The sequence below is a fragment of the Sminthopsis crassicaudata genome, chromosome 2, assembly GCF_048593235.1.
Source record: "Sminthopsis crassicaudata isolate SCR6 chromosome 2, ASM4859323v1, whole genome shotgun sequence".
In the NCBI taxonomy this organism is placed as follows: Eukaryota; Metazoa; Chordata; class Mammalia; order Dasyuromorphia; family Dasyuridae; genus Sminthopsis; species Sminthopsis crassicaudata.
This window is the reverse complement of record NC_133618.1, coordinates 493,467,677-493,482,972: the sequence shown is the minus strand read 5'-3', so window position 1 is coordinate 493,482,972 and position 15,296 is coordinate 493,467,677. Positions and strand designations below refer to the sequence as shown.

General features: G+C 33.2%; 1 protein-coding gene across 5 annotated transcripts in view; it reads right to left on the bottom strand.

Moving 5' to 3' along the window:
• NUP93 (nucleoporin 93) overlaps nt 1-15,296 on the bottom strand; it is a 122,177-nt gene that overhangs the window by 19,142 nt on the left and 87,739 nt on the right. For 3 of the 5 annotated variants that reach the window (XM_074293472.1, XM_074293474.1, XM_074293475.1), the window contains 6 exons: nt 11,577-11,615; nt 10,019-10,093; nt 7,719-7,808; nt 5,829-5,968; nt 3,147-3,279; nt 889-1,046 (listed from right to left, as the gene is read on the bottom strand). In XM_074293472.1, coding sequence (XP_074149573.1) covers nt 889-1,046; nt 3,147-3,279; nt 5,829-5,968; nt 7,719-7,808; nt 10,019-10,093; nt 11,577-11,615 — 635 coding nt within the window. The remainder of the gene's footprint in view (nt 1-888; nt 1,047-3,146; nt 3,280-5,828; nt 5,969-7,718; nt 7,809-10,018; nt 10,094-11,576; nt 11,616-15,296) is intronic. The other 2 variants (XM_074293473.1, XM_074293477.1) reach the window with 1 other exon arrangement.

Here is a 15,296-nt window from a genome sequence, read left to right as displayed (position 1 = left end):
AAATAAAATTTCTTCCTCTCAAAGAAGCAACTTTCCATTGGTAAGTAGGTACTGATAATACACCAATCATTAATAAAATAAATGTAAGTACCCAAAATTTACCATTCTCTTAGTGTCCAGGAATTTAACAAACTGATTTGATTATCATATAGAAGTACTATTGAACACTATTATCTAATTTCCAATTTACCAGTGTAACAAACAATATTTTTGAAGGCAGTAGATTAGATCATCAACTCAAGAGTTCAAAGATAAAATGTGATAGAATATGAATCCCATTATAAAGTACCTTTCTTAACTATGGATTATTGGTAAAAGTGAATCATGCTCCTCTTCTCCATACTTTCCCTACCATATGCAAAGTCCATTAAAAGGATGTACACATGCAGAATCACATGAAGGCCTGCATGCATTGGCCTTCAAAAAATGATGGGGTTAAAAAAAATAGCACCTGGTGCCCAACCATCTAATGAACTTAACTAGGCTGATTCCAGGGTGACAAATTTACAGACTGGTATTAGACACACCGAAATTCGACAGGACTGCCACAGTTTGTTCTCCAATGGTATAGTCTTTGAGGAGAAGATTACTTCCAAGACACAAAGAAGCAGCAGGGGACTTGAGTAGAGACTGTCCCTCAACATTTATACTATAACCAGATTTAACGTTTTTCATGACTATATTCCACAATATATATATATATATATATATATATATATATATATATATATATATATATGAACATGTATATACATGTTCAAAATTTTGGATTTAAAACAGAAGTTTATTTCTAGTCACATAAAGGCAAAGAAGAGTTCAGTCATAACTAGGATTTTCCATTTGTACAACCTAATTCTTTTGGGATATCCTTTATATTGTTCAACATACCTTCTGTCCTTGTTGTGCATATATTCTTGGAACCAAGTTTTAAATTCTCCCAGTTGATGCTGGGCTCGATTAACTACTTGTGAAGCTGCAACTAAATCCCCACAGCGCATGCAATAATAAATTAATGCCCAAACAGGATGTCCTTCCACTTCTCCATCCTAACAAAGGAAAATATTTTTAAAATAGAAATTCAAAAACTGTCTACTTGGTTAAAAAGCATTTCTTAAATACTTGTGGTAAATGCTAGGGATACAAACAAGATAGACATAGTCCCTGCACTCAAGGAATTTATATCCTAATGAAGGATATACCAGTCAAATTCCAGAGACCCAATCTTGGGATAAGATTTATAATAACAATTATTCAAAAGTTATAAAATTACTTTATTCCAGTCTTACATAATATCAGAGTATTTGAAAGACCACTGATATTAATTTGGAATTGTACTCCCAAAGTGATTAAACTATACATAACCTTTGATCCAACGATCCCATTGGATACTTCTGCCCAAGGAGGCCAAACATGGAAGCAAAGATTTAATAAATGCCAAAATATTTATAGTAGTACTCCTTGTAGTAACAAAGAACTGGAAATAAAATTAGTGTCCATTAACTGGAGGATGGTTGAAAAACATTTAGCAGGCAAATGCAATGAAATATTTTAGTGCAATAAAAATGATAAATACAAGTAATTCAGAAAAACATAGGAAGGTTTATATGAACTAATGTACAGGGTAATAACAAAACCAAAAGATTGTTGCAATATAAATGAAAAGATTCCTAAAAGGAAACAAAATTCTGAGTAACTAAAATATCAGTGATGGCCCTAAAGAACACCATTTCTTCTCCTCAAAACACAGAGGTAGAGAACTTTGAAGGCAGAATGTTTTATGCATTGATAGGTCTTACCATATTGGATTTTTTGGCTTAATTGTTTATGAAGGAAGGGGGTAGTTCAGTCTGAAGATGGGTGAGGGGATTTCTAGGAATGACTGGTAGAATAACATTTCTCCAATACATTTTTTTTAAAGAAACAATCCATAAGCTATTGTCATAGGGCCATCTGCCTCTAGGCTTAAATAATACTGTCAAGAATAATCTTTAATGATAACTCACATGGGTACTGTGTTTTAAAAAGCCTTTGGCTTGCATCTACCCACTGAATTGGCAATAGTTCTTTATTTTAGAACTGAAGAAACTGAAACTGAAAAAAGTAGCTATAGTCACAAACCTTGAATATTTAATTGAGACTCAAACTCAGCTCTTTTGAGTCATTGGTCAGTGGACTTCAGAGATTTTGTTTGTTAAACATTTAGCCCAGCTTTGGGAATATAATTCCAATTTAATATCCAGTGGCTTTTCAAATGCTCTGTAAGGCTAAAATAAAATAATTGTATGGCTCCTTTGGATTGTGGTTATTATAAATCTTACCCCAGAACTGCATGACCACATAGTGAGAAAACCAGACAAGAGAACTAAAGTGAAGAACAGAGAGAGAGGAAGAGGAAGAAAGATGAGAATTGGCAGATTATAATACCTCTAATCCTAGGCTTGTTAATTTATGACTGGGGAGTAAAATTTGATATGTGCTAATAGGCCAGTCCAAGGCTATAGATAAGGGGCATTGACAAGTATTACTTGATCAATCATGAAAAAGTGAAGTGGGTGGCAGGTTAAATCATGCTGGCATAAACTCCAGCATTACATATTCTTCATTGGAAATGGAGCCTTCAGAAGCCTTGTGTTCAACTACTGACATTATGTCTCAAACTTATCTAATTTTTAAGACTACTTTCTTTAGTGGGAACATGGGAGGTGGAGAAGGAAAGAAATGCCCTTAATCTTCCTTCTAGATCTAAAATCTTAAACTGAACTATAGTGGGATTTGGAAATCACTGTACTCTGGGATAATCTGTTTCTGGTGAAATACGAGCATTTTGTGGAATATTTCAGGTCCATATCAAACCTGAAATTCCAAATTTGTTTGGAATGTGTAAGATTCAGAGAGAGAAAGAGGTGTACTTTTTGGAGGTTGAAGGAGGCCAAACATCTAAATTCACTTTTTAAGAAATTAATTCAAATGAAAGAACTCTTTTATGAAAAAGTTAAACAGCAGGTATGCTCTTGTTTTCCCCTTGAATCTTATCAAGGTAGCAATAGAAAAGATAAATGAAGATTATTACATAATACAGTTTAAACAAAGTCATTAGAGGGTTTTTTTGGGGGGAAGGGGGAAGAAATAAAATAAACTTAAAGTACCTGAAGTCCTGGAAGAGGTGCTGGGAGTTTGATATTAAGAAAACTTCGAACCAGCTGGTAAGTTCCAGGCACACCACCCAACTGGGCTTGATGCAGATTTCCAAAAACAGTTACAAGTGTATAATTTTTGTAACTAGAAAAAAGCCATTAAAGAGAACCCAAAGTTAAAGATATTCCTTTTCAAAAATTTGTTAAATAATGAAATGTTATTGAAGATATGGCACCATCAAGGACAATAGATAGGAGGGAAGGGGAAAGAATGATACAATTGCTGACTTTAAATACTTAAAGATGGAATAGAATTGTTCTAAAGGGTAATAAGAGAACAAATTATAATAGGAAAATAGATGAAATGGATTGCATTATAAAATAATGAATTCTCCTTCCTCCTAACCACTGAAAATGCCTAGACAAAGGTTAAAAGGCCATTTGTTAGCAATGATATAGAAAAGATTAATGTTCTGTTTCTGTTTTGTTCTGGAAGGTTGAACTGGATGATTTCTAGGATTCCTTTTTTTTTTTGCTGAAATTCTAGGATTCCAGAACATCTCCAGTGCTTTGTAGAAGGAACAACATTGAAGAAAATGCTTAATTTCTATGGGGTAATAAACAACATATAACTAGTCACTGAAAGATTCCTGACCAAAAAAAAAAAAAACAAAAAAACAAAAAAACCCCGATATACTTTGTCATTTCTTCTTCTTCTTTTTTTTTTTAAATTCATTTTTCCAAATTATCCCCTCCCTCCCTCCACTCCCTCCACCCGATGGCAGGTAATCCCATACATTACTTTGTCATTTCTTGTAAAAAACAATTGCACAAAATTATATTCATACTATTGTCTCTTTAGTGTCAGCAAAACATATTTGATTTAAAAGTACTATTATCCTAAATCTTTTATTTGGCCTTGATTAATCTTGCAAAGGTTACAATGAAGTAAGAATAAATAAACAAAATCATTTACTAAGTAAATGTTTTTAAAGTTTTAAAAAGAAACTGGGGATGGACAATTCCCAGGTATTTTCAAGAAGTTCAATTAAAAAGATTAATAAAGAGGACAACTAGGCAAAATAACTAAGAAAACAGGATCCATTATTAAAGCTACAAAAGCCAAAAGAGATAGATTGGTACCATTTGAGAAGCTTTTAGGCAAGTGGCCTATGGTGAGCTATGATGCGAGAATCCCAGTGCAGATGTAAAGAGCTTGGACTCTATGTAAAAAGACTGAGCCAGAATGGCCAGATGCCTCACCAAACACACTGAGAAACTCCCTGAAAGCTTTTGGGACCTGTATATAAGCATGCTATAAAATCCTTTAATTTTTTTTACAAGTTCACAGGAAACAAATACTGTGAGCGCTCATTAAGATATATGTGATTCAAAGACAAACATACTGCAATTTAACTTAATTTAAATTTAATTCCCACCCCCACCCCCAATTTGAAACCCTGTACATTTATATTGAATTTGTCATTATGGAAAGAGTCTTTTTTATTAGAGTTATACATTCTAGAGAGCAAAATAGTATAGAATCAATCAAGAGAGACAATTATTAACTTTTATTACTGTGCTGAGAATTATGGGAGGAAAGAAAAATTTGCTAACTGTAGCACTGTACTCCAGAATATAGCTATTTTGTCTAATGCAATAGATATATTTATCTGTGACATAACAATTAGCTTTAAACACCAGTATGATGCTATGTAATGCTTCTGAATTAATGCACAGTTCAATATAGGAAAATATTATGACTTCTTGGTAGGATATCATTTTATATAGAGTGGATGCTCTGAAAACAATATTATATGGCCATAGACATGCTACATGGCCTGGTGGCAAAGTGTTGTAATTTTGCAAGTTTATTCAACTCAGCAGCCTTCTCTTCTGGAGCCAGCAGGGAGAAGCACAGTGCTCTCCCTCTCTCTCTGAAATAAAGAGGATTTGTTGCAACACTTATGGCAACCCCTGCTGGCTAATTCAGAGCTGAATTGAATGTCCTCAATGAAGGATGAATGGCACAACCCCCTATTAATGGAGTGGACAATTGTAAAGGGACAAAAGCGCAACCATAATCCCTCTAAATGACTGACTCAAGTTGCTGTGGAGGTGGTACAGAAACCTTAGTACAAACCACTGGCATTAACAGCAGGGAAGAAATCAGCACATCAAATGTGGAACATGGACTCACAGGGATTAACTGGATGTAGCCAAAAGGAAAATTAAGATTAAAGAGGGATTTAATAGAGGTACACAGGCCAGTTGATAGTTTGAAGGCAGTAAAATTGCTGGGGTTAGCAGTCTAATTAAAATGCTGTAAGAACACAAGCAGGCATAAAAAGGGGGCAGGTGGAACCATACTAGGAAATGGGACTTTGATCCAAGGCATTATAATATAACAATCATAGTATCTCTCTATTGTAAGAAGGCAGAAAAGGGAAAAAGGAAAGGAGAAAGACATAGGTGTGTTCTAATATCTTTCCTATTTATGCTATTTTACTAGTACAATTTTATAATACGGAATCATGCCCAAGTAAATAGCCGTTTCTGACAACAACATAATGTCTTTCAGGCTCATTTACTCCAAATTACAACACATGTATAAAGCATTCCATATGAAGATTACATATATATTTAAATCAATACAAAGGATCTCAAAGGCTCATTTGGTTGGTTCCAACTTACCTTTGCTCAAGGTAACGTAAAGCCTGCCTTACAAATTCCATCTGAACCTCTATGCTCCTTCGACTTTTCAGCGCATCTGTTGCAGGAGCCAACAACACATCTGTCATCTGTTTCACCATTGCCCACATATCTGAAATATTCTTCATAAAAACAACAAAATCAGAAGAAAATGCTGCAAGTACCAAAGAAGTCTGTCTGTCTGTCTATCTATCTATCTATCTATCTATATCTATCTATCTATATGTATATATATGTTATATATATATATATATTTACAGAGAGAGAAAGAGAGAGAGAGAGAGAGGGGGGGGGGAGTGCATTTTTTTTCCTCTTAGAAAAAAATTTTATTTGAATATAATTTAAAAGAAATGGGAAATACAGAGGTTTATTTCATCTTCTGAAGGGCCATAGGTTTTAATTATGGCTTGCTCTGATGTGCAACATTCACCTTTGTCCAGTTTTAAGGGCTTCTGAAGTCAATTTTCCAGTGAGCTAACAAGCAGAACTAGTTTTTGGATCCATTATTCTCTTTGTCTGACATGCCTACTTCCATAAGAGGTTTTAACAAGAATACTGAATCTCAGTGGGCTATATGTTAAGAGAATGTGAATAAATTTGTTCAAAGTTTTAGGAGTTTGAAAATTCAAGCAGTTATGATTCAATCCTTACAAGGTCATTTAGTTTTTAAAAGAGCTAAAATAAGTTTAACCTAAATAATATATATTTTGTCCTTCTAGGGAATTGCGATGGGTTGTTCCATCCTTTGTGGACTACATAACAACTTCTTTTTCAGTCATCCCTTCCTAAGGATTCTTCCCCTGACTACTTATAATTAAAAGAAACCTGTCAGTCTTTCCTTTGTGCTGCCCACATATTCTTTCTCCCTGAGTATCTACCTGCCTTTAAATCTTTCCTTAAAACATCTCTTTTAGTATTTGGAAAATTCTCACTGTAAAAAAAAATTTAATGAAATTTTAAAGTTAAGGATACTTACTCTATGAATACAATCAACCACAGATGAGTAGGTTAACACTTTGTTTCCAAGGAAGGAAAGAAAGAAGAAATCATATTTGTATCTTTTTTAAAAAAAATTACAGGGATAGCTAGATGTCCAGTGGATAGAATACCAGCCCTGAAATCAGGACGACCCATGTTCAAATCTGGCGTCAAGACAATACTTCCTAGCTGTTTCACCCTATGAAAGTCATTAAACCCCAAATCTCTCTCTCTCTCTCTCTCTCTCTCTCTCTCTCTCTCTCTCTCTCTCTCTCTCTCTCTCTCTCACACACACACACACACACACACGTATATACATATATACATATACACATACTGTAGGTGTATATCTAGTTTCAGTTTATCCCCAATCTTTTTTTTTTTTTTTTTTGGCAGGGTTGGGGCATGAAGGGGATGTCTGAGAGAAAAGGGATGGATTAAGGTAGGTAGATAGAGAAAGAAAGGTAAAATAGTAGTAGTAGCAGAGAGAAATGATCATAAATTGAGAAAACATTTACCAGGCTATCTACTACTTGAATCAAGTTCAGTAAGCCCACCAGAAGATGAGAATTGTGAAAGCTCCATGTCTACCAGTTTAATAAAAATGTCAGGAAAGTATAAGGCAAACACAAAGTACTAACTGAATTCAAAACCAAGTGTAACAATTGTGGCAAAAAAATCTATGCAAGTCATCTCTGAACACTTTAAAAGAAAAGCAAAATTTGAATCACAATACACTAATCTTCATTATGAAATGCTGAAGAAAACCTTGAAAGTTATTTTCAGACACAAGAAATATATTATCAGTAGATTTCAGCCAAGTCAGCAAGTTACTAATCACATCTAAAAAAACAAGATTATATATTTCTACTTATGCTAACACTTTGTCAGTACCTTATCATCCATTTCTGCAACAGCGGCACAAAGGTCTACTAGGTTAGGCTGCAGATGTCCATTCACTATCTTCTCATTATAAATATAAATCTGAAATTATCAAAAGCAAAATAAGCAGTGCTATTTATATTTTTTCCTTTAAAAAAAATCTTCTCGGTCAATCTAAAGTAAGTTTTCAAATAATGGCCAAAGGTACCTTCATTCAAGTTTTCTAACACAACTTAAAGAATAATTTCTCATGGCCAGCTTCCCAGTTTCATATCTGAGCTGATAAGCAGCAGCACTGAGACACACCAAGGTCATCTGACATCCCACCACTACCCACCAAATGAACGGTGGGAGCAAAGAGAAAAGAGGGGAAATGAGGGAGAGAAGTACAATTTGACATAGGTTAAAGAGGTGCAATTCTTTAAAATAAATATTTTTTAAATGTTTTCTTAATTCTTTAAAAAAAGTTAACATGAGTCTTGGAAATGAAAAACATGGAAGGTAAATCAAATAATTGTAATGAGAATTTTTGAAAATCTCTAAGTCAACAATGACATATTTTTAAAATCAACAATGGTAATCAAGTAAACAGAATCTATTCTCTTGACCATTAGCAGAATTTTGGGAAAATTTTAATTTTGGATAGTAAATTATGTAAATATTCACTGACTTTTATTGAAACAAAAGAGAATGCCCAGTTAGCTGCTTAGTTGTTCAGAAAATTCCATTAAGCAAAGTTCCCAAATTCCTTAAGCTAATTAATATTTCTATAGAATATGGAAGTCTTATTCACTTTGCCAAATTTAGATCATCAATCTAGTTTTCTGTATAACAAAAACCAAGACATTCTTTTAAAACTATATTTGATATAATTATTTAGCCAAATGAATAGCTATGAGTTCAGGAGGAGAAAGGCTTACTGTGCCCTGTAATCAGCTAGAAAGAATTAATGGACAGCTAAGCAGCTGTGCTGACAGTGCTGGATCTGAAGTCAGGAAGGCCTAAATTTAAATCTAGCTTTATGACTATTAACTTAACCTGTCTGCCTCAGTTTCTTCAACTGTAAAATAGGGATAATACTATCTATCTCCCAAGGTTTTGTGAGAATCAAATGAAATAATATCTGTAAAGCATTTCACACAATACTTAGCAACACAGCAGGACTTACTAAATGTTAGCTATTTCTTTTTGTGGTAACAAAGAATTGGACAATGCATAGATGCCCATCAATTCGAGAATGGCTGAATAAGTTGTGGTATATGAAGATAATAGAATATTATTGTTCCATTAAAAAATGATGAACAAACTGATTTTAGAAAGGCCTGCAAAAATTTACACGAACTGATGCTGAGCAAAACAAGCAGAACCAGGAATATATTGTACACAATAACAGCAGGAATGTGTGATGATGAAAGACTTGGTTCTTCTTAATGGTTCAGTGATACAAAGCAATCCCAAAAACTTTGGACAGAAAATGCCATCAGCATCCAGAAAAAGAACTATGGAGCTTGAATGTAAATCAACATTTGCTATGTTCACTTCTTTTTTCTGTTGTTGTTTTTTTTCTCCCTTCTCTCTCATGGTTTTTCCTTTTGTCCTGATTTTTCTCTCCCAATATGATTCATAAAACAATATGTATTAAAAATAAATACATTTAAAACATAAAAAAAGGAAAAATAAGTAAATGTTAACCATTTTTGTTATTAAGAACTAAACTAGGCCTTGAACATTTTGCAGGATTTTCTTTTCTTTTCTTTTCTTTTTTTTTTGCTGAGGTAATTGAGGTTAAGTGACTTGCCTAAGAAGTGTTAAGTGTCTGATTTGAACTCAGGTCTTCCTGACTTCAGGGCTAGTACTTTATCCATTGTGCTACCTAGCTGCCCCAGAATTTTCAATCATTTAGAATTTTATTTAATAAAAGACTGTAACCTAAAATAAAAAACATTCAGAATTATTTTTCTTATCCCTATTTTCTTCTTGTATTTGTTTTAACATGAAATATCCTCTCTTACATATGCTTAGGTCTCAAACTTTGTTTTCCCAGATTGAAAAAAAATGGTGGGGTAATGGTAGTGGAGGCAAGGGCAACTAGAACTATTATTTTACTGATAAAACATCCAGTGAAGAAAACCCCTCACCAATTTATATTGGCATCTGCTTTGCAACTTAGAGAATTATGGGTGGCACAAAGCAGGATCACACCAAGCTAGAATCTTCACACAAGGCCAGATATCTATTCCAGGCTACCTTTTCCAGATATGATTTTTAAAAATAATTTGTGTGTCAATGAAAACAATTGCCATCACACTTACCTGTCGGGCATAAGCCATCTCAATGTTATCTAAAGAACTTCGGCCTGGGGGTCCCAAATCACTGATGTAACTTGGCTATAGATGAAAACACAATAATTACTTAAGGATACCAGGTTAAAATATGACATTAAAAAGTACATATTCATGATTTTTTTGCCCTTTCTTTCCACCCAAAATGATTTAAGGGGTTTAGATTAAAAACTACCTAAGTTAAGAGGTTACATGGCCCTTAATTATTTTTGAAAAGGACAGAAAACTGTCAGATGTCTTGTATCTATTTCAAAACTTCTGTTTATACCTCAAGCAATCCTCCCTCAGGAGGTATCTTTTTCCTTTGTGTCTATAATAAAACTTAAATCTTTCTGCTTATGCTATCATTAATTATGTCAAGATTGTCTTGAAGTAGCAATATTCACAGACATATTTCTACTCTATCCCCTATATAAGATAACATCTACTGATTCATTTTTTGGCACAAAGATGCTTAAAAAAATTATGATCAGTTAAATTAGTCCAATTTGGATACTGAATACCAATTATATATCCATAGCTCTGTGTTAGTCACGGTGGACAGGAGACACAAAGAAATAAAATATAATCCCTAACTTCAGGAATCTTGTAATCTAGTCAGGAGACTAAGACATATAAAAAGTAAAACACATAGAAGTCATTTTTCTTAACTATAAAAAGCATAATTTATTAAACATATATGACTCTTCATATAAACAGTTATATAAAAAAATGCCTCTTAGGAACGTTATTTATTTATTTCAAATGCAATATCTTCCACACTGAACCAAAAGTAAAGGCAAAATTCCTTGAGTCCTCCTCAAAAATGCCAAATGCTTTGTTCCTAAGAACAAAGCAGCTGCTGAAGCAGGTTTCCTGGGAAACAGATGTGAAGGAAGAACTATTACCATGCAACTTCTCTTTGGACTGCTTTAGATAAACTACATAGCTATCACAGGTAATTCTGCATTTAGATAACAATCATCATTCACTGAAAGAATTTTACTTGGACACAGAAGTCACAGGAAATTGTGTGATTTGGAATTGTTATATAAACAAAGCTTCCTTCTATGAATCACAATATTTTCTTCCTTTTGCCATTTTAAAGGATTTTAAAATAACACTGTGACAGTTACTTTTAATAATGAATGTCTGACAAGTTGAAAAGTACATACTAGAATCTGTAATTAAAAAGTATATTTCTAGCAAGTATTTAAACAAAAAACAAAACAAAACAAAACAAAACCTCCTGCACAACCAGTTCTTTCTCCCTTTCCCACCCCCCACCCCATCTGAATTGGAATGGTTTTATATTGAAAATTATTTTGGTAAGGTCGTATTACAACTAAGAACACACAGACAGTAAATGCTTCAAGTAAATTATCTTTGCTAATACAGTAAAGAAACAGATGAAAGAAAAGAAAAGCCAGAAAATGGAGTAAAAAAATTAAGTAGAATTTAATGCTGAGAAACAAACACATGAGATGGAAGACTCAGTGGACATTTAATTTATACGCAATTTGCTAGGCAGTTAAAAACCCAGACCTACCATAGAAGTGCTGACTGAAGGAAGTACCTCAAAGGCAAACTAAGAACGAAAATACAATTAAGAGATTTGAAGAAAATGATTAATAATGATTTTATTGCGGAAAGAATGGCCTTATGAAAAATATTAAAAAAAAACAACCCAAAACCATGGTAATTTTACTTAAAGAAAACAAAGGTGAACATATGACTTTGGGGTCACAAAAAAATCAAATTCAAAGGCAACATTATGTAATGGCTATCTGAATTGTAAGCTTGGCTTTTCCCCTAACTAGCTATGTGTATTCCTTGAACCTTTATTTCTCCTTCCACCTCTAAAATTTTCTAATTCTAGTAAGTTATACAATTTTAAGTATTTGTTTTATAGAATGAAAATTTATGTTAAAATTCAAGATGTTTCAAGATAGTCCAAGGAATATTATTATTATTATTTTGGTGAGACAATTGGGTTAAGTGACTTGCCCAGAGTCACAAAGCTAGGAAGTATTTTGTGTCTGAATTCAAATTTGAACTCATGTCCTCCTGACTTTAGGACTGGTGCTCTATCCAAAGCACCATCTAGTTGCCCCTCAAGAAAGACATAGCCTACATAGCCTTTTGATCTTTCCATGCTGGAAATGTCCATCTTATCTCATTTTCCACCACAAAAATGCCTAATAACAGACAACTTAATATCTGATTTTAAATTTAACTTAAAAATTGATGTTTTAAACAACTGGTATAATTACATATTATATATAAGACTAAATCTGGTGGGGAGTAGGGAAGGAAGGAGTCAAAGATAAATGTAATGTATGTTACTCCAAGGTCAGATGTTCTGCCACAAAAGGGAATGGGAAAAAGTATCTGAAAGTTATAATTTTCTAAAGTAGTGAGTGCTAGCAAAAACACAAAAAGGGATGGGAGGGTATGGGAAGGGAAGCACATAAAAAGTAGTATTTATTTGGTTTCTGATTATTATCTGCTAAAACATATGTGTGTTTTAGTTAAATATTGCTGAATAGCTATCAGAAGTGTTTTCTAGTACTAAAAAAATCTAATTTAAGAAATTACTCATTTAAAAAGAAGTTGTTTTTCTGGCCTCACATTTCCATTTAAATTAATTTTGCTTAATGTTCTTGTTTCCCGAAGTATTTCTCCTTCATTTGCCCTTAGATAAGCTTTCCTTTCCACTTGTGTACCAAGCTCCACACAAATAATAATCATTATTCATCAACAGGATATGTAAAACAACATTTCTGAGCAGTGCAACTGGACAAACTTTTGTCAGAATTCCAAAGAAAGGGGCAGTTTGATGGTTTGGCAGTGGATGGTAACATACTGCACTGGAAAAATGGCTCCAAACACCATCAACACTGGTGGATTTCACGGCAGTGGGGCCTGAATGAGGCATACAAGAAAATGACAGGAGAAGGGATATATATATAGATATATATAGATATATACTAGAAAAGGTAGACAGAAGCAGTATTTTTTTTTAAATAGTAAAGACAGGAGAAACTGAAATAAATGGAAAATTTGAAGTCAAAGTTGAAAACAGAATCTTCAGGCTATGTGTAAACAAGTAGAAACTATCAGAATTGATGGAATTACCAAAACATCTTAACCTAAGAGAGAAAAAGCTCAGAAATATATAAAATATAGTGAGGGACTGAAGGTTGAATAATAAAGCTATACTTTTTAAATCCTTTTTCTTTTCTTCCTATTACTCAAGAAAAAGAAAACAACTAATAAACAAAATAGCAAACAAAAAAATATGGATTAAGTTATAAGTGATCATTACCTATAAAATCCTTTAAAGATGTTAACAGTACCATTTTGATAATGTCATTTTGGACTGTGAATTAGGGGAACTGATTTCTAACTCCAAGTTTGCCACATGTTAACTGATAGTCTGAATAGGACAATCATGATTTCTCTGGAAATATATTTCCCTTAAAGAAAAAGAGGGAATTAGAGTAGCTATGTGATGGGAAGGAGTTTACATAACCTCTTAAGTCCCTTCCTAATATGTGACTAAATATTATTATATCCTGGAAAGATTAGTTTATTAAATTGAATGAAGTATTAAAGGCTAAAGCTTTGTCCCTTAAATTTTTTTCATCTTAAACTGGGCACTTAACTGAATTTTGAAACTGTCACTTGAAATCACTGAGTCTTAGATCCTGCTCAAAGGCATATTTGCCACCTTCTTTCCCAGCAACTTTTATATTAGCAATGTACATAAATTCAAATAAATAAGTGCCTTTTCTGTATGCAAAACATGGAATTGGGTGCAATGATCCATTCATTATATATTGGAGATTTAAGTGACTTCTAGCTCAACAAGAGACAACAATGTGATACAATAATCAAAAATGCTAATGTGATCTTAGGTTACATTAAAAAAAGATATGATAGTCTGATTGCCATATTTTATAAAGCTGGAGCATATCTAGAGGAGGGCAACCAGGACAGTTAAGGGCTTTGAGATTGTGTCATATGAAGACTGGCTGAAAAAAACAATTTTGCTATTTACTCTGAAGAAAAAAAAACACAGGATAATGGTTTCCAAGTATTTGAAAAACTGCAATATGGAAAAGTGATTACTTTTGTTCTACCTAGTACAAAGAGCAAAAGCATGAGCAGCAAGGGAATTACAGGAACATAGGTTTGGAGCTAGAAGGAGACTCAGAGGTCATCCTAAGTCTAACAAATAAATTTTAGATATTTAAAAACTGAGGCAGAGAAGTTAAATGACCTGCCCAAGGTTCCACAAATAGTAACAGAACTGGTATTTGACCCATGTCCTCTGATTCCAAATCCAGTGCTTTTTCCACTGTACCAGAGATACAAATTTAAGGCTTGACATAATGAAAAAAAATTTTTTTTTAGACAATAAGCTATCTCAAAGTAGAACTTACTACACTTCAGAAGCAAGAAGTTCTGTAAGCAAATGACTACTTCTCAAATGTATTGTGGTAGAAGTTAATTTTGGTATAGGTTAGACTAGATGGCCTCTGTGGTCCCTCCCAAATCTATGATTCTGGCTCCAATTCATAGTATGCATGCCACTTAATTGAAACAGATGTCTAAAGAATCACCTGCAGGCCCAAAGTTAGATAAAGAACATTTTAACAGTTAATATACTCTGGGAGGTTAGATAAAAATATTTCATGGATCTAAAGCATTTTTGAAATGATACACTGATAATATCTGAGAATTTTGAAAAGAATTCTATCATAGAATAATAGTAAGAAATCTGCTCTTGGGTTTTTTCATAACTTGGTAGAAAAAAGTATTTTACTATTTTCATCATAGACTATAAAAGCAAAAGCAAACAGAGTTATAGGAATGAACTTAAATAGAGAAGAGTTAATTGAGTGTTCAAGGGAAAAAAAAGACATTTATTATATATGATAAAAACAATTAGGTAGAATCAGTTAGCTAATGTGATCTTTGACATAGCCCCTTCCTTGCTCTCTCCAGGTAATCAGTTTGTTACAATCAAATACTGAAACCAAAGAAGCATATGAAGTGCTTAACCAGGTGTTATCCTTTTTAAATTGTTAAATATGAGATTTTATTCAGACCACCCTATAAAAGTCATAAATGATGACAAAATTACTGAACTTCCTTTAACAATCATATTATGGCATTTTTCTTGATGACATCCTGAGGAAATTAATTTCCCAAATTACTTAATGCTACTAAAGCATTTATTAAAACTTGCCAGCCTCTGATA